General features: G+C 43.1%; 1 protein-coding gene and 1 gene segment (V, D, J or C); one reads left to right on the top strand and one right to left on the bottom strand.

Moving 5' to 3' along the window:
* Positions 1–677: 677 nt before the first annotated feature.
* On the bottom strand, positions 678–14,251 carry LOC308065984 (T cell receptor beta constant 2-like). The segment is given in 5 exons: positions 14,183–14,251; positions 4,742–5,077; positions 4,336–4,353; positions 3,143–3,249; positions 678–1,001 (listed from the first exon to the last, which is right to left on the bottom strand).
* The window catches only part of LOC308065981 (trypsin I-P1-like), a 24,864-nt gene continuing 13,406 nt past the window's right edge, over positions 9,171–20,628 (top strand). For 6 of the 10 annotated variants that reach the window (XM_080392721.1, XM_080392728.1, XM_080392723.1 and 3 more), the window contains exon 1: positions 14,183–17,742. In XM_080392721.1, the coding sequence (XP_080248847.1) occupies positions 17,645–17,742 (98 nt within the window). In that variant the 5' untranslated portion in view covers positions 14,183–17,644. Of the gene's footprint in view, positions 11,377–14,182; positions 17,743–20,628 lie in introns of those variants that run through there. The other 4 variants (XM_080392726.1, XM_080392724.1, XM_080392722.1 and 1 more) reach the window with 3 other exon arrangements.

Here is a 20,628-nt window from a genome sequence, read left to right as displayed (position 1 = left end):
CACAGATGGCACTAACAGACCGTCATCCTGTGTCCCCACTGGCTGATCAGGATGAAGGTCTGTTAGTGGGACATGTACACACAACCACAGCGTGGACTCCCCCAGTAGCTGGCCTTGGATGCTCAGTCTCTCCAGCAGCTGGTCCTTGATCCTTGGTACCCTCACACACTGGCATGCAGACACGTGAGCCTCTGAGACCTGCAGCCCCACTCCTCGTCCCAGCACAGAGCCCCTCACTCACAGATACTCACAGCACATGCACACTCAGGGTCCCAGCATGACATCTCAGACGCTTGGTGTGCCCAGCCACCGGCATGGAACTCCCCGGTCCTGGCAGCCTGCATGGACTGGGACCCTCTTGGACCCTGAGGGTGACCCAGAAACCAAACCTGGGCGTGCAGTCTGCTCGCTTGCTGGCCCCAGTGCTCACCCTCACAGCTGCTGGCACTGGAGCGTGCTCTGAAGCCTGCAACCCCCCTCCTGCTGCAGGCACACAGAACAAGCACTGTGTCAGCCTTCTACTGTTCTCATAACAGAGGAGCTATTCCTACAGTGATTGTCAGTGAACGTTCTTTACTGCGAGTTCCTTATGATACTATACATCGCTGGAAGTTCTGTTGTAGGATATTGTTGCTACAAAAGAGCAAATTAAAAAGCAACAGATCATACTTCTTGAATGTAAAAGAAGCTAAAACTTTATTCCCAATTCAAGGAGCTGGGTTCTCAGCCTCCGAGCATTAAGAAGGTGTTAGTTTTAAAAATATGATTCTATGTGATATGATACAATATGATCTGGAAATACAGGGAAAACCCAGCAGTGGTTACAATAAAGTGGAAAGAGCAGGATGGGGACAGAGAATCACTAAGAAATAATATTCAGAAGTTCTTAGACAGAAGTATAGATCCTTTGCTATGGAAAGGTCGGCAGAGTAACTTGCTGTGTTCCTGCTGATGTGATGAAGAGGACTCTTCATTTATTCCCTACACAGCTTGCCACCAGCCTAAGTGGAAACAAAACAGAACAAACCGGTATAATTAATAATAATAATAATAACAACAAACAACCAAAACAAACAAAAAACCAAAACAAAATTAACAAATAAAATAATCTAGGAAATAATAGACCATATTTATCGGTTTCCCAGCTGTTGTGTCTCCTGAGAACATTAACAGAAATGACCATGTTGTATCTCCACACTTTCTCCCATTTCTGTATCAAGGAAGTATCTTAACCTGTACAAATTATTTACTTACATACTGAATTAATATCTTCACACATAACTTTGTGTGTTAGATGACTAATCAGGTGCACTTCTATAACATCTGTGAACAAAGGAAGAGCTATGGACATCATCTACCTGGACTCCTGTAAGGCCTTTGATAGGGTCCTCCACAACATTCTTGCTGCTAAACTGGACAGATATGGGTTTGGTGGATGGACTGTTATATGGGTAAGGAATTGGCACATGACTGTGCCTAAAGAGTTACAGTCAATGGTTCAATGTCCAAGTGGAAACCAGCAATCAGTGGTTTCCCTCCAGGGTCAATATTGGGACCGATACCATTTAATCCCTTCAGCAATGTGTCATTGATAGTGGGAGTGAATGCAGCCTCGTCAGGTTTCTGGATGACACCAAGCTGAGTGGTGCCGCCTGGACAGACTTGATGAGTGAGCCCATGTGAACATCCTGAAGTTCCACAAGGCTAAGTGCAAGGTCCCTCATTTGAATCAGGGTGGTTCCCAACATCAGTATAGAGTGGGTGACGCATTTATTGTGAGCAGCCCTACAGAAAAGGACTTAGGGATACTGGTGAATGAAAAATTGGGTATGAGCCAGCAATGTGTGCTTGCAGCCCAGCCAGCCAACCATATCCCAGGCTGCATCAAGAGAAGAGTGGCCAGCAGGTCAAGGGAGGTGATTTTGCCCCTCTGCCTTGCTCTCATGTGGCCCCACCTGGAGCACTGCATCCAGCTCTGGGATCCCCACTGCAGGAAAGACACGGACCTGTTACAGAGGGTCCAGAAGAGGGACACAAAAATGGCCAGAGGGCTGAAGCACCTCTCCTATGAAGACAGGCTGAGGGCATTGGGGTTGTTCAGCTTGGAGAACAGAAGCCTCTGGGGAGACCTTCTTGCAGCCTTTCAATCTATAAAGGGGGCTTACAAGAAAGACAGAGAACCACTTTTTACAAGGCCTATAGTGACAGGATTAGGGGAATGGTTTTAAACTGAAAGACGGTAGCTTTAGATTGGCTATAAGGAAGAAATTTGTTATGATGAGGGTGGGGAGACACTGGAACAGGTTGCCCAGTGAAGTGGATGCCCCATCCATGGAAGTGTCCAAAGTTAGGTAGGATGGGGCTTTGAGCAACATGGTCTACTGAAAGATGTCCCTGCTTACGGCAGGGGTGTTGGACCAGATAATCTTTAAAGGTCCCTTACATCCAAAACTGTTCTGTGATTCTGATTGTGATCCAGTAAAATACAAACCTACTCCTTCTAGTATCCTTGAAAAACACAAAAACATAATTGAGATTGTGTTCATACTCACCTTCATCTGCTCCAATCACTTTTTGAATACATGTCTGAGTCCTGCTTTTAAAGGAACAAGTGCTGAGGCTTCTACTACCCTCACTGGAAATATCTTTTGGCTATATATAAGAACTGACTGATAAAAGTCATTTCCTGGTAGTTATTTAAACTTCTCCCATAGTTAAACTTCTTCATATTTATCCCATTGTTCTTTGTAAATCTTTGTTCAGATTTATCGCACGTATCTCCTCAAAAACTCTGCTTATTACTTTCACTGCAGGCATGAGTCCCTTTTCAATGCTTATGGAAAAATATATCTGATATTTCCCTTCTTTACTTTCTAGAGACGTTGTCCTTAATTCTGGTCTTTATCCATGTGTTTAAAGAGTATTCTGAGAAGGAGTTTCTTTGCTAGATAGCATCGTTTTTATGGGAGTTCTGGAGAAACAATAATGGAAAACTCATCACTTGTGGGTTTTCGAACTAACCCCCACACAGCCCAGCACAGCACACAGAGAACAACCCCACAGTGGTGAACAGATTCAATCTGTACCCACTGACCCCCACACTAGTGAGTAAGCTCAGCCTTCAAGCACCACACTAGCCTACCTGGGCTGCCCACACCAGACTGCTCACCAAAACCGCATAGAGCAAGGCTTTGCCACAGAGAATGAGGTAGGTGAGCTTCAGGGAATTTCCATACCACAAGTAGGACTCTGCAAATGCAACACATTTGTGTATTGAGTTATCATCATCATGAGAGACTAAACCTAATGTAGTTTTAATCAAATAAAAACCCTTGAAATCTTCAGCTGAACGACACAAACAAACTGAAGCCAAATTAATGGCTCTGCTGCCATGAGATAGCAGGGGAGGAGGAAGGACACTGTGATTCAAAGAACCAAGAGAGAAAGCAAGAATAGGAAAGACAGAGGTTGGCTTTATGCTAAGACAGTATGTTCTGAGTGAGAACGTTCAACCGTCATGTTGCCACACCTACTGAAAAACAAGGCTGCTCACGAGAATCTCTTCTCACGAACCTGAATTAAGCTGAATCAGAAGGCAGGAATTTTTTTCACTTGTTATTGTCCTTGTGAGTGTTGCTGATATATCAGGGGAGTTTTACACAGCCCAGAATAACATGGTATCTAGAAATTTTGTTCTTGTTGATTTTTTGCTCTTAAGGAATGGCAGTAGCATTGAAACACCAGTCTGATCTTGCTTCAGCCTTAAGATTCCTGAAGCATTAAAGAAGCTGGTCAAAAAAAGAGTGTGTACATATGTATATATAAAGAGACATGATTTTTAATATGAATATCCTTGCCATTTGGGGGGAATGTGGCTTGTAACCAGAAGTATTGATAGATTGACTGAATCTGATTAGTTAGAAATCTTCAGAATTCCGTGTGCTGAATCTGGATGTCATAATCCCTTGGCTAAGTATGATTTTTTTCTTTCATGGGTAAGCAAGCAGCTTCCCAGCAGAAGGAAATCTTAAGGACTGGAGAAGACGATGAAAATAGCAAATTACACTCCATAGAAAGGTTCCACAATTTCTTCTGTTATTTCTAGAGGGAATCATAACAAAAAGCTAAAAGACCCAAAGCATAGCTACATACAGTGTACAAACACAACCCTCCCAAAGTCTTTTTATTCTTTTTTTTTTTATCTAACATACAAATAACTTATATGAGGAAGTACAATTATTCTTGTAGCAGAATTCTCACGCACCTTGTACTTAGCATCAGTAAAACTGGAATTAAAATACATACAGGTATTTGCCTGTGAGAACCCACACATACCTTCTGTGAGCGCACAACCTGAAAGACAAAAGTGATCTGAAAGTCACATTTCTTTTCAATGCAAAGAGAACACAAATTTTAGAGTTTACAATTTACAATCTACTGCCTGATTCATTTTACTATACTATATATTTTATTATGTTATAATTTTACTATACTACAGAGATTTCTCAGTGATGAATCTGAAGAAAACTTGGAAAATTTATAGATGTACCATGATAATGTAGATATGGAGGCCCAGGAATACGAAGAGACATATGAAAATACCTACATATTTACATATGTTTGTGCTATAACAGCATCATGTATGGAAGATGTATATAGATGTGTTTTACATCCTAACCCACACCCTCTTGTTCTGTGGCTTCTAGTTTGTACAGCATGGCCATACACAGTTTTTACTCACCAGCATCACCATAGATGAATTTGTGTATTGATTCCTGTGTTCCGTTGTTAAAAAAATTGGCCACACACTCAAACCGATTCAAAGGGTTGAACCATTCCTGGGCCGAGATCCTCAGCCGGCTGGTCAGTGAGTAGGTACTCTCATTCCGTGTGGAAAACTCATCTGTCCCCACCCCTTCTGTCCTCTCAGCGCCATTCATCTTCCAGACCAAGCTCAGGTGGTCAGGGTAGAATCCAGAGGCCAGGCACACCAGCGTGGCCTTGTTCTTCTGTTGGATCTCTTGCTTTGACGGGGAAAAGATGGCCACAGCTGGAGGCAGGATTTCTTTGTCCTTCCCTGAAACAGAAAGCAAGACGGCCCAGAGCCCTCATTACTGTCTTCAATCAGAACCTCCTTAAAATTGTGCTGTGTTTGTGCTGTGTGACTGCCAATACAGCTGGCCTTTTAAAAACTACCTATCAGAGAATTCATTTATATTAGATAGGTAGACACCAGGACACTCGGGGTCCCAGAGACTGGTCTCAGAGGCTTGGTCTGCCCAGCCACTGACATGGAACTCCCCAGCCCTGGCAGCCCGCATGCGCTGGGACCTACGCTGCAGAGTTCAGTAGCTTGGAGCATTGGGTAGTCACCAGTGGCTGAAATTCAACTGGAACAAATGCAGGATTCTGCACCCGGGAGAGAGGAACACCAGGCACAAGCACCAGCTGGGAGCAGAGTGGCCGGCCATGGCCCCGCAGGGAGCGCCCTGGGGTGCTGGCGGGCAGCGGGCTCTGCAGGAGCCAGCAGTGAGCCCTGGCAGCCGAGGGCAGCCGCACCCCAGGGCGCAGCACCCGCAGCATCACCGGCCGGACCGGGGGTATCCCACTGCACTCAGCGCTGGGGCGGCCTCACCTCCCACCCTGGGGGCAGCTCTGGGTCTCACACTGTGAGGAGGGTGCAAAGACCCTCGAACACGTCCCGAGGAGGGCAACAGAGCTGCTGGAGGGGCTGGAAGGCACGTTCCATGGGGAGCAGCCAAAGGCACTGGGTCTTCCTGGCTTGGGCAGAGGGGGCTGAGGGGTGGCCCCGCGCTCTGTGACTTCCAAAGAGGGCAAGGGGAGAGGGAGCGCAGAGCTCTCCTCCCTGGTATCCAGCGATAGCACACGTGGGAATGGTTCAAAGCTGCACCAGGGGAGGCTCAGAACTGATATTCGAAAACACTTCTACACCGGGAGGGTGCTCCAACATGGGAACATGCTTCTTAGAGAGGTGGTGGATGCCCCAGCCTGTCAGTGTTGAAGGGGCATTTGGACAACGCCCATAATAACACGCTTTAACCTTTGGTCAGCCCTGAAGTGATCAGGCAGTTGGACTAGGTGGTCGTAGGTCCCTTCCAACTAGAAATATACTTCAGCCTCATACTTAATGATTAGGGGACCACTGGGTGCACAGATCTTCTTACTCCTTAGTTATTCATGTCACAGTACTGAGGAGCTGTGAACATGTTGCCCTGCAGGACCGCTGATTCCTTGAGCAGCTGATCCCAACTCTTGTTACAGTCTGCCTCCTCTTTTAACTACCAGCATCAATCATGTTGCAGGCCTACTGCTCCTTTGGTTCTGCCTAATAGACTGGTTTGTGTATGCTTTAAGGAGAGCCAGTGGGAGAATGGACAGCATTATCAGTGGAATAGCAGAAGAGGAAGGTTGGCATAAAGCTAAGATGTCTTGTCTATCAACAGGGCAACTACTTTTGTGAGAGAGAAGACAAAACTGCAAAGACCACAGGCAGGAGGCAGATGTGTTGTCTCAATCAGAAGAGCACTAGATGGAGGCTTAAATAAAGAGATACCCAAACATAAACTCAAGGAAAGGGTAAGGTTAGTTGACTTGCCACACTACAGACTGAGATCCAGCAAGTGTATCTGCATGTCCTTCGCTTGAGCAATACCTAACATTTAAAATACTGGTTCGAGTACATTTGCTGTCACTGAAGTTAATAAAGACTTTGCAGTGGAAGCAAAAGCTACACATCTCTAAACTGCCATATAAGTGAAGAAGCACGCATTACAGCACAGCTGCAAGTAAAACCTGAGGGATGCTGGCTGCCACACATTGCTGAGGAGAAGATACTGCTCGTTAACCATTCAACACTTTACTGCAAAACTAAGGAAAGAAGGCAAGCCAGCAAAACCTTAAAACCAGCCTGAAACTGTCATTTTATCACACAGTGATAGATGTATTTAACAGCAGAATTTGCTTTCTGACATCTCTGCCCAAAACCTCACATATGACCACCAAATAAAATTAATTTCTTTGCTAGCAATCTTAGCCATGGATTAAAAAAAAATAAAAAAAAGCCCAAAGCATTTGACTCTACAAAGAGTTAGACTTAGCAGTTTTGCTTCCTTCTAATACACAAATAAGATGTAGCCAGGCAGTGAATAAAGTGAGGGCCACAACTTGCAGAAACATTGCTTGGATTTAATGAGGTCAGCAGGACTATATGGGCAGAGGGGGACATCTTTCTGGCTGATGATGCCAAAAGATAGAGGCATAAACTGACAATATTTAAGGTAATTCTAATTGACAGATATAGCTATATATTGGATATGTGCACTCAAAATGTGCTTGTTCCTGAAAGAAAGAAAGAATATGGCTATTTCTATACTGTCACAACTATCCATTTTTACACTGCTTATTGCAAAAGTTTTATTGCATACTGGCTAAAATGAACTAGAAGCTGGTTCTGCAAACAGACACGGATGGAAAGGTGGGCGGAATCTGAGTGATATTACTTATATACGTATAAGTACTTTTTCCTACTTTGATGAGCATAATCTGTTCCTGAGGTCACCTTTCACTGTGCAACAGTCCTGATCATATTTCATTACTCTTATCGCCCCTGAGAGCAGAACTCATGCAGTTAGTTACACTCACTGTAAGACACTTATCTGGCAAAGAAGAAGGGAGCCATAAATAAGAATTAAGTCCACAAACACCCATATTTATGGTCGTGTTCTGTTGGTAATCGGTGTACTTCTTACAAGAGAACAGTATCTCCTAAGCTAAAGCACATGTAGAACTTTACTGCTCCATTTTTAAACTTGAGTGTCTTGACTTTTTCATAGAGACAGACACAGAAATTTAAACAAACAGTAATAAACATCCACAACTAAGATACACATGGGCTTCTCCATAGCTTTAACACTATTAACTTTTACAGATATACTTGAAACCACCGAACAATCTTTATTATCTTTACTTCACAAGCTTTTGAAGCTGTTTATTTGAAGCTCAAAAAAATTGGGGAACAGTGTGATTATAGGAATGTATTTATAATGATGTACATGTGATATGAACACAATCATTTTTCTTTTAATCAAACTCCAAACTTTTCTACACTTTTAACCTAGAACAATAATGAAGCTGGAAGTAAATATAATGAAATAAATTTGGATATATAAAAAAGTGCAAGTATAAGAGACTCAAAATAAATGAATTTTTTTCTGCAGTTATATAAGATGGTTTACGAACAGCTAGGCTGAATTTCTACCATTAGTAGGGCTAAAGGATGTTTTTTTTATTCAACTTCTAGGTAAACTTGCATTCAGATACTCTAAAAGAAAGGAGAAAACAAAGTTATTTTATATTAAACAACCGTTACAGTGCAGAGCAGTGAAAATGTTCTTTACAGCCTTGGTTTTAAAATCTTCAATATCTAAAACAACCTCTCATGTATCATTTACCCTTTTTTTTGCTTTGACTTGAGGGAAGATGTCAAACATGTCTAGAAAAGAATGCATATAGAGCAGCATTAGGACATACTCCATATTTTGAAGAGGTATCAAATCAAATGTCATCTGTTTGCAGCTCTCAACTTTCCAGGACAACGTACTCTGTGATTTAAATTTTTTTTCATAAGCTCATTAAGAAATGCAACAAACATGACAAACAGGAGCTCAATCCCCTTTTCCCTAGACTAGTCTGTCTCATGAGTTCACTTATTCACCATTCAAGGTATAAGGTTTCATAACTTATAACACATAATTCTTTAATTTATGCTCTTAGGAGGAAAAAAAATCAGAAAAAGAATTTAGTGACTTAGCCGATGGGGAGGGTGCTCACCCCTCATCCTTCCTCCTCCATCACGGTGCAGGCATCCCCTCTATCACACCAGGAAGCATCCAGCTGCTGTTGGATGTGCTTCAAAGGCTTTTTTGCGTAAGCTGATGTTTTCATACTTTCCACCTTGGAGGTTTGATCTATACCATTTCCGTAAGTTAGCAGGTTCTGAAGAAAAGGCCAGACAGAAGACAGGGGCGGCAGGAGCCAGCACTCTGCAGGTGACAGCGGCCATATGATGGCCCTTTGGCTCTTTCTGGGCACCGGTCCTGCCTACCTGGTGCTTCCCTTTGGCCCGAGGCGCTGCTCAGGCATGCAGCAACCTTCAGCATGCGCTGTTAGCCAAACCCAACAGGAGCTGAGCGAGCGGTCAAGTGTCTAAATGAGAATGTAAGAACAACTTCTTCCCTTTCATTAATAAAATCTCAGTGCATAAATATAAGCAGGATGATGCAAAAGAAGTTACCCTTCCCATACACAACTAAACTGATTGTGAACTGATCCTATCTCCCCTAGGGCTAGGACACATTTGGGAGCTCAGCTTCCTGTGGGTTTCTCACTGACCAGCATTCCTTAGACTGAGGTGGATGAACCACGTTCCATACACCCCTGAAAATGTAGATCTTAAGGAACTCTCTCCAGGCAGGGAAGACAGTTTTATATTTTCCAGTGAATCCCATTTTTTTAATGTAAAATGATGAAAAAAAGAACAAAAGCTGACAGAGGTATTGGGAAAATCTATAAAAAGCCTTTCAATTAACTGAGAATTTATCACATGGTGATAAATGTATTTATCACTCAGACTCCTGACATAGCTGGTATACAAAATAATAATATATATATATATGATATAGCTGGACTTTCAACACCTGTCTATTAGACAATTAATATCTATTAGGTACATAGACACAAGGAAGCTGAAAGCATGTGTCCTCGGTCATTACACAAAAACATAAAACATCTGACTAGAGAAATACATGAGTGTTTGTATTTCTAGTATTATCTCTGTGAGAACAATAGGAAAGCTGGCAAGAAGCTGAGCAAATAGGTCAGCAGAAAAGTACCCCGTAGTGGTATAAGTCCTGTGTTTGTAATATGGTACTAATAGATAAGTGTCTGTGTTACAAGGCACAAGCATCTTCCACTGCCTGCATTACATTCCTGGAGGCTAGTAAGACATGATGGTTATTGCAATGTTCTGCAGCATCTGTAGTGTCACACTGCCATGTGATACCCCACCCAGACCCCTGCCCCCTCTACAGGGTGACTTGAAATGAAGGAGCTAATCTTACTCACTGTAAGAAGTGAAGAACACTTTAGATAGGTAACCTGAATTTGCCTGGGACAAGTTTTGTTTTAGGTCTTAACTCTCCACCTTTTTTTAAGACTATGAAATGTCTCTTATGTTAGTTATAATTTAGGTTATCCTAGGTATCAGAAGCCCTCATTCTAGACTATACATCTTACCAAAACGATGCAAGATTCTATACACTCACAAATCAAAAGTTGTCTCCAGTCCAAAAGTGTTTAATACCTACATATAAGACTAAAAACCACAGACTTCTACAGTCAAAAGGATGTACAAGGCCACAATGAGATGTTACTCGGAAGCTAGGCAGTGACCCTAAAACCCACCATATTTTTTTTTCAATATACTTTGTTAGAGCACCTTTTTTACTCATCTAGACTGATAAATCCACCAGGTCTGTAGATGAACATGGAAACAGAAATGCAGAGAGAACTCTGGAGCCAAAAAGAAAACTTTTACTGGTTTTTGGTGCGATAGCACTATAAATTGTACATGTTCTTCCTGATCACGCCCTCCTTCCAAGGGCAGAGAGAATTAGCAGTTAGAAGAAAATTTATCTTGCATAGATCTTGACTCCTAAGCCCTAGTGTTTACTCTCAGCTTTTAATCATGACTGTCAGTGCTTCCTCTACAAAGATCCCCAGGGTCCTTCTGTGAAAACACATGAGCATGCAGAGACTTCAGAAGAGGTGATGAAGATAACTCCCTAGAAGGGCTGGCATTGCTCTGCTTTTGTTCCAGTGGATATAAGGAGAGGCTGATCATCTCTACTGCTGCCTTCTAGTAGCTGGCTTTATGAATTTTTTTCCTACTCTAAAAGTATCTTTGACGTAAGTTCATTGGCTCATAGCCTGGGTGGCTAATGAGTGAAGACATGGAAACAGGGAGGACACGAAAGAAAAATGAGAGAGATTTAACAAACTAAACAAAACAAGTCAAAGAGGAAGGCAAGTGGAAAAGGCAGACAGAAAGAATGATAAAACTACTGGAAAGACAAAGAAAGCCAGAGAGTAAGCATTCTTGAAACTGGTACAAGCAAGAGCAGAGACAATCAGAAGAGAGTGTTATCAACTGTCAGCTCTGTTCTGCTTTTCCAGTGTCCACGGCAGACACAGGCACAACGTTTCATCACCTCAATGGGTAAACTCGCGCACTCTTTGTCACATATTCTTCACCCACCTAAGAGAAAAGTACCACAGTTCTATTCCCATCACGGCAAGGTTAGTTTCATGATTTCTTGTTATCTTTCACTTCTACTGTCATTTTAAAAATCATCTGTGTATATGCTACGTATCACTATCATATATAGGGAAATTTCCAAGTGTCCTCTGCATTGAACAGTCTGGTTAATCACAGTTACTTACCTGTAACTCCGAGCACAGTGTCAGCTCCAAAGGTTAAGTGTCCTTACAACAGTAGTAGCGCAGTTAAAAAGCACAGCTGTGCACAGCCAGCCTACAGCCCACACTGCCATTGCACCCTGCTTGCCAGCCACTCCATCCCTTGAAAGGGCACTGGTTAACAGAGCATGCACCAGCCTGTGTTGCTACAGTTTGCTCTCAGATGTGGCAGTAGTAGATGGAAAAGCTTACTTTGCTCCATGATTACAAAATGCCCCAATATAGGTGATGTTAAACCCTTTACTGGGAGGGAAGCAGGCGGAGAAAGCAAACGGGGGAAAAGACAAGGAGTACAGGAAAAAAGAGCACAGAGAGAAAAAGAATGCAGTCCTTTCTGAGAATTAGAAATCATGAAAAGGGCTGTTAGAGGAAGCCAGTGTTCCAAAGCAACTTTAGGTAGCCTGCCTTCCATCCCTGGAGAGGGGAGCAAAGCACCAGCAAGGCTACTCTTTCCCTGCCTGATCCAGCAGACACAAGAATCTGGGCTCTGTCTCTGAAATGTTGATTTTGATTGTTGTAGAGATGAGCTGCAAAAGCTTACAGACCAAAGACAGATCTTTCACTTCCAGCCTCTCTAACGTTTTCTTGGTGAATGGGAGAAAACAGAATTATTTCTTACTTTCTCCCCTCATGAAGTTCTCAACAGGGAAAGACAAAGGCAACAGACAGGGATCTCAAAATACATGCCTGAAGGTTCTACACTTCCATGGTAGCACATCTCATTTTAATATGCAACCAGTAAAGCATTAATCCTGTCCTCATGGCTGTATGAAAAATTATCATTATTCTGCTGTTAATTAAGAATGCTCTTGTCCCCTAAACCAGTATCACATATATCACAGAGATCTGACTACTGTCTTACCTATGACTGTGAGTTTTGTCCCACTGCCAAAGTGCTGTCTGTCATATTCACACTGTTTTGCAGCTGCAGGAAAACCTCTCCTCTACTCTCAGGCCTCTGAGCCAAGCCTCGTGGGCTAACCTCATGCACTATCGGCAAAAGAAGAAACACAAAGAACATTAATTTATGGTCCCCTAAAAAAAAATAGAAAGGTCTCTAAGGGAACACCACTCCATCTGTGCATCTAACCAGATGAGATACATCTCAGTAATACCTCTTCCAGAGCCCTTTTGCCTCAGGCTTGAGCGAATTGGTTGTTGTAACTTTCACCATCTCTTTAGAGAACACTTATCTATTTATCTAGGTGTACTATTAGAAAATATTTCCCATATGCAGACAGAGTAATTATCTTTGCTTATTTTCAGCTAAAATCCTTATTTCCTTAATATCCTAATTTGCTTTCCAGTCTTCTCTTGTCAAATAAATCTCTTTTTTCACTTACAAAACAATTTGTGATATATAACACAGGACCCTGGTCCACTCTCTCCATTGCAGCAGTTCCTAAACATCTCTTCCTTTCTCCTTCCCTGGAAGGAAGTCTCTTCTTTATTCTCCCCCTTATTATGGATATTAAAGTTAGCTGCATAATTGACTATGGTCAGTGAGGGATCAGTTTATCGATTTTCATCAACTCAGGCACCTCAGATTCACACTGGATTTCAAAAAACATGCTGACCACCCAATTCTTCCTATGAAGATTAGATTTTATCCCTTATAATCATTTTATTCTGCAGTGGAACAGTGTGGTACAAGTGGTACAAAAGCCTGAGGCATCAATTCTTCCGACTCAAGGACGATCACAAGAGGTCACCATCATTTATCAGAGCATTAGAAGCAGCATTGTTTTCCCCTGGATTTGGAAAGAGTCCACATCCAGAAGCACGGCGGAGAGAGAAACATACCCTGACAGCTACTTTTATTTGAAATGAGCCACTTATCCTGTTTCCATGGTTTTCAGTAGCCTTTTAGCATCTATTCTGAGATAGTAAGGCCATTGTCCTAAATGATCTATTTATTACCATCCTGACCAGCCTGTTTTGTGGAAAAAACGTGCTGTGCTGTGGTAAGTTGTTTTGTCTAACAACAAGGAATTAAACAGCTAAAGAGTGCTGTTAGTATGGCTTATGGTAAGGTTGAGTATTTATTTGAGGGCTCTGTTTTTTTTCAAAATGCTAGTACACTTATTTGCCTTTCCCATTTATCTGAGATGATAACGCATGCTTTACCACACTACCCAGAAAAGATCCAAAGTAATTCACATTTGTAGAGTCTTGATTTTGTTTTCTAGACCTGTCCGAAGTGTAACTGAAAATCAGTTCTTTCCAGACAGATAGCCTTTCATTGACTTGTCCTTAATCACCTGTAGCCCCAGGAAAAATAACATTATGGAGAATAGCTATACTTTGGGGGAACAGTGATTTTTGCTATGTCCATTCCTTAAGACAATATACTTATGCGTATATTTTAAAGCCATTCCTCATCCTAATTCCTTCTAAGGGCAACTTTTTATTCACTGAAAATGTATTCATTCAGTTCTCCAAAGTAAAATGTGTGTCCTCACCTCAACTACTAAGCTACTAAAAGTCTATTCTCCAAAGTAGACTGGGTTACTAGCTCATCAGGAGAACACCAGTTTAACAATGAAAGGGAGAATAAAGTTGAAGTTCTCTAAAGAGAAGACCTGGTATTTGAAGTGACTTAAAGGAGAAAACAAAAATTTCTTACCCATTACTGTAAGTTTTGTGCCATCACCAAAAATCTGCTGATCACAGTGACGAAGTGTTGTACCATAAGCTAAGAAAAGGGATGCACTGCAGTTGACTTTAGTAAGGAGAAGCTTAAGCAATGTTTACTGTATCTGTAATCCCAAAGAACTTTCAGTCTCTGACTGAAGGGCTTTGGTAGAAAACCAGCATGAAATCCCACTGTATAATCTGCAGCATTTATAAAAGCATTTCCCAGAGTTTTTTGATACTTATTTTTATTGTCTACATTTCACCTCAGATTGTTTTACAGCCTGTCTCTAATCTCCATATTATCTCATTGGTATTAGCTGCTCTGGTCATTTTGCAGGTGTAGAAACCATGCAAAAGTACTCAAAGCAGTAGAGGCTGTCATGGTCTAGAAATAGAATTCCTCTGCAACTAGAGCTGCCTTACTCTTAGAGTAAGAGCCTTAGAGCTCTTGTACTCTAAGCATTGTGAAGCCTCCATTTCTGTAACTTGTGGAGTTAATAATCAAATAATAGCCTTTGTGGTTGCCACAGTCACATACCTTTTCATAGAGGGTTTTTGCTTTCTGTGGCACTGAGCTAAACCAAATCCATTTGTTCTCCCTTCAGTGGCAGGCCAGCCACCTTGTATCCCGTTCAATGTTCTGGGAGGTTAAAACTAACCCACACAAGGGCAGCCCAGAAGAATCAGTTGGCTGGTCTCAGGCAAACCCCTGATATCCACTAGGGAGAACCGCAGTGACAGTGTGGAGCAGAATTAGAGAAAGCCACAGGTACAAGTCAGTCCACGGGCACCAGAGGTTTATTTAAGAGAGAAAACCCCCACCAGATTTCTGGTGAAATGAGAGATACCTGTGGCATGTCAGAATTCTTTCTCTAGCACTTGTATCACATTAATAAAGAACCATTTTGTGGTCTATTGCAAACATTATCGCATCAGAAAATAATGCTAATTCTCTGTTTTGCATACTCTGATAGGGTTCAGATCCACCTGCAGTCAATATGGTTTGCTGAAAATTGTTTCAGTGCTTCAGAATCTCCTGGCTTGTTTTCCAGAGAAGGCAGGATCGGTTCCCAGATGGTGCCATTAAGTCATAGCATACCAGGTCTGTCAAGAAAAGCCAAGACAGCGCGTGCCCGATGTGCTACAGAGTCCTCTGTAGCTGTCTTAGCACACTCCCACGAGGCTTACGCACATAAGGGTTTTTGTAAAGGCCTCCTGGGGAATGCATCATTGTGAGTTGTCCCCACAACGATATAACCTTGTACAAAAACAATCCCACTCGTGGCTCTGCCCTCCCATTTTTGTCACCCAGTCACCATGAAAGTCAGCTATGGGAACCACAGGCCACATCCCTCCTCTGCCACTGCTGTTTCTGTGTGGCAGTCCAATTACCTTTTTGTGTATCTGAATTTATAATCCTTACATTTTTTTCCTGATGACAAAAAAAGCAGGTGTTTGTTTTTTTTTTTTCTTTTACTAGCTGGTTTTAAATGCATTTATTTTTCACTTAGTAACTTCCTGATGTTGCTGATGCTGCTTTCCTTCCCACTCTTTCTCCTTCTTCCCCAGGATGGTAAACAAACCTCAAGCCAACAGTAACTGGTTTGCATTAAGCGTGATTTGCTTTCTTCTGACTGGTGCTTCTGTTTGCAGCCTGGCCTGACTGTGAATATGCATGTTGGTCTGGGCTGCACTTGCCACAACTGCTCTGAAAGGAAGGGCAGTGGGATGCTGAGGCCTTGTGTTCGCGTTCCTCTGACTGCCTCGTTGCAGGAAGCAGCTGTAAAGGCTTCTCCTGGGTGCCCACGACCTTGACTATGGAAAGGCTTCATCTAGGAGTAAGAGCACGCCTTCATTTTGGAGACTGTCCAAAGGGGGTGGGGACTGGCAGTAACAGGACACTTTTATGTCCCTCCCTTACATGTAACTAAATGGAGACACAAAACTGGTTTTTTCCCCCATAGGTTTGTCCAGATGTGATGTAACTCACGAAAGTAAAAAGTCTGTGTTAGTAAGGGTGTATGCACCAGCGCACACCGAGGCAATACAGGGAAGACAGGCACATGAACAAAGCAGTTCGGATTTGGGGCATGCGCTGCCCATCCTGGCCTAGTCTTGGCACATAAAAGGTCGACACAGTCAGCAACATGACCAAGTACCTGCAGTAAACATGTTCATATTGATTTTTAATGGCTTCACTTAAGTCTGTTGATATAAAAAAAATAGGCTGTAGGTACAAGACACAAACCTTTGAAAGGCAGCAATTCTACTAGTAAAAACACAAATTATGTTCTCATTTCCAGGTATCCCAGAAGAACACATGAGTTTTGATACATCCTGTTCAGCTGGTCCCAGCTGCTGGTGTCCCAGGGAAGGGAATGAGACACAGAGACTAGGCTGAAACATTCAGGACAGAGACACAGGACTACAGAAAGCCAGGTACTGGGCAGATGGTCTCAGGTACCCCTACGGTTATCCTCTCCTCTACAACAGCAAAACTGTGCACTCAAGTCACTAATTATGGAAATGACTGCAGACATTTTTCTTTGTTTAGATTGAATTATTTTTAAAAATACATTTAGGATTTTGTCTGGCTTTGCCTAAATAATAACACTAGTGACAGGATATTATTTGCCGGCCTTGGTCTGAATCTGGCTCTGATCTCAGCACCGTTTATTCAGGGTCTAAAGCCATTCTGCTAAAACTCATTTAAGATTATTCTGTCTCCTTCTCCAGTCTACAGCTCCATTAGTGTCCTTACTGTCACTAACAGACTCTCTCCCATATGTTGTCTTTCATTAAAAAACAAGCAAATGACCTCTGTATTAATTCTGAAGGAGTGTTTCTATGATGTGGCACGAACACCTCCTCCGGCCATGTTCAAAGGGCAATTTCCAGGACATGCCAGCAGAGACCAGTCTTGTCACACTTTAATGTTCATCTGGAAAGGTGTTGTAGGCTCTGAATCCAGATAAGTGTGAGGGAGAGAAGAGAGGAAAGACAGTTCCCTCGTTTTTATTTCCATGTCTCTCAAGCTGTGCAAAACTTCAGACAAGGAAAGACGAGAACATGCACGCAAGAGACATTTAGGGTCGTGTTTTCTAACAATGGTATCATTTCAGTGGGGGAATTTCACAGAAGAGTAGCAATCATATCACTTATATCAATCCTGCTACAAGAAAGTAGGCAGAGCCACAGACACCCTGAGCTTCAGTTCTTCTCATAAATATTCAGTACTTTCAGCCACAAACCCTTAAAATTAAGCAACAGCCCCTTTTCAGGCCATATCTGTGTACTGAAAAGGCAAGGGGGTGGAAGAAGAGAATGTGTAAGATTGCAGCCTGTGGTGGGCTGACCCTCACTGGCTGCCAGCTGTCCACCGAATCCCCTATCTCTCCCCCTCCTCAGAAGGACACTGCAGGGTGGTGGGAAATGAGATGAGAAAGTACTCATGGGTCAAGAGAAAGGCAGTTTAACAAAGAAAAATCAAAGGCTGCATGCAGAAGCAAAGGGAAACAAGAAGACCGATTCTCTACTGCCCATCAGCAGGTAATGTTTAGCCTCTTCCCAGGAAGCACGGCCTCAGTGCACGTAAAGGTTGCTCTAGAGACAAGTGCCTTAATAGCAAACATCCCCTCTCTGCCTCCTTTCTCTTAGCTTTTTATGGCTGAGCACAATATCACATGGCATGGAACATCCCTTTGGTCAGACTGGGTCAGCTGTTCTGTCTGTCCCCCTTCCAGCCTCTTTCCTACCTGCTGGCCTTTGGAGCTGGAGGGGGGGGGGGGGGGGGGGGGGGCGCAGTTTTGGAAAGGCAGCCCTGGTGCTGTGTGAGCACTGCTCAGTGGTAGCCAAAATGCTGGTGTGTTATCAACACCTTTCTAGCTACAAATACAAAGCACAGCACTACGAGGGCTGCTGCAGGGAAAGTTAACTCCATCTCAGCCAGACCCAACACACATCCATATGCAGATAGTGATGCTACACCATCCTATGTATGTATATTTCCTTTCTTTTCTTCCCTTTGTTTCCTTCCTCTTCCAGCCTGTGTCTACTCAAGCTTCTTGTTAGATGATATTGATTTGGGCCCAAGCTGTTCCACTAAAGAACAATATGTTTCCCAAACATTCATCTTCTGCTCCCAATGCAGTACCTGTATTGGATGGCTACCACAAGGTTGTCTGTCCTCTTAATTATGTTTGGAGTTAATTCTTGTCTCACAGGAAGCCTGAGAAACAGCAGCTGTGGTGGGAAACATCTTCCGTTTAACATCTTCATTAATAATGCAGATGATGGGGCAGAGAACACTTAGGAATTTTGCAGAAAACACCAAACTGGGAGAAGCAGCTGGTACACCACAGGGGCATATGCTGCCATCCAGAGGAACCTCAACAGCCTGGAGAAAAGGGCCAACAATAACCTCATGAAGTTCAACAAGGGAAAGTGCAAAGTCCCATGCCTGGGGAGAAGCAGCCCCACGCACCAGTACCTGTTGGTGGTGATCCAGCTGAGAAGCAGCCTGGCAGAAAAGGACCTGGGGGTGCTGGTGGGCAGCAGGTTGAACATGAGCCAGCAGCGTGCCCTTGCTGCAAAGGCAGCGAATGGTATCCTGGGATAAATCAGACAAAGTATTGCCAGCAGGTCAAGGAAGGTGATCCTTCCGCTTCATTCAGCACTGTTAAGGCCACACCTGGAGCACCTCATCCAGTTCTGGGCTCTTCATTACAAAAGAGACATGAACATACTGGAGAGCATTCACAAAAGGGCCACAAGGATGATGAAGGGACTGGGGCACCTCGCACAGGAGGAGAGGCTGAGAGAGCTGGGACTGTTTAGCTTAGAGAGAGAAGGCTCAGGGGGAGTATGAATAATGTATATAAATACCCGAAAAGAGGATGTGAAGAGGACAGAGCCAGGCTCTTCTCAGTGGTGCTAGTGACAGGCTCAGAGAAAAAGGGTACAAACTGGAACACAGGAGGTTCCTTCTGAGCACAAAGAAACATGTTTTTTTTACTGTGAGGGTGACTGAGCACGGGAATAGGTTGCCTAGGGAGGTTGTGGAGTCTCCATGTTGAGAGACAATCAAAAGCTGTCTACATGCAGTCCTGGTCCACTGGCTCTGGGTGGCCCTGCTCAAGAAGGGCATTTGGATAAGATGACCTTCTGAGGCTCCTTCCAACCTCAGCCATTCTGTAACTCTATGACTCTGCAAAACCCTCCCAGTCATGGGAGGATGACCACACCATACTGTATAGCACCATTATCTGCATAGAGATGGGCTTTACAGATCCTCTCCTTCCATCATCTCATCCTTTGAGCAGCTAGTATAATCTCTAGAATGCTGTTACTGACAAACTGTTATGCATTACAAATATACAGCTGTTTACACAGATGTGCCTGTGATGTCACTGATGAGTATCTGACACAACTACCTTTGACGATGATTCTTGTAGCAGCAGCTCCTCTGCCACCTTCTACAGCAGGAGACAAAGGACAATAAATATGGGGACAAGGAGCATGACAAGTAGGAGAGTAGCTGTTTCATGAGAAACTTCTTACAATAGCTGGGTTTTTTGTGTATTGCCACTTCAAGTTGGCAAAAGCAGCACCACATGGGAGAAAATTGTACCTCGGAGCTTGAGAAGGGAACTGTGACTTCAGATCTTCAAGACGGCAATGACCACTAGAGATCTCTGTGGTTTTCTGCTACCACCTGGAAACTGCACAGCTGTGACTGGTCAATAGCCACCTGATTAATCTGCTGAACTTTGACGGTTACCCATAAGTTTGTTTTCACAAGGCTTTAAAAATGCATTTGCCACTCAAAACTAAAAATGCTCAAGCACTGAGAAGTAGAAAGGGATCTTTCCTCTGTTATGTTCCCAGAGCTGATAAAGCTGGCTTTCAGTGTTTATGCAAGAGGTCTGAGCTAGGACTGTAACATTATGATTTTCAGGAACTGCAAATTTATTAGTAGAGAATTAAAAAAAAAAACCAACCTAAAAATATCTAAATCACCCAAAAGTCACTCACAAAGTTACTACTATGGTGTTCATATTCCTTAATGATTCCAGCATAAACAGCTTTTCCTAAAACTTTCACAGGCCACATGGATCAGCAGTAATAATTCCAGACAGCAAGAGAGTGAATGTGTTTGGCACCTGTGTAAAGATGTAAGGCTGAAGAGGATAAGGAACTCAGTGTGCCTGCATTTTGTGAGAGACTATGCTTCCCCAGTGCGTCCTGGCTATGTGTTGGTAGTCTGATACGAACAGCGAGTAGATCACAGACCTGGAGGTGTGCTGAGGAGCCTGTGAGTGCTCCCTGGGAGCAGGGAATGGTGTTACACTTGTTGCTGGAGTCAGAAGAATAGTGGCTGCCAAGGTGTGCAAGGACTGGTGTGTGAGGCTGAGTCTTTCAGAAATGTCTTTGGAG

Source organism: Falco punctatus (genome assembly GCF_963210335.1).
Source record: "Falco punctatus genome assembly, chromosome: 6".
Taxonomy (NCBI): domain Eukaryota; kingdom Metazoa; phylum Chordata; class Aves; order Falconiformes; family Falconidae; genus Falco; species Falco punctatus.
This window is presented reverse-complemented; position numbering and strand designations above follow the sequence as displayed.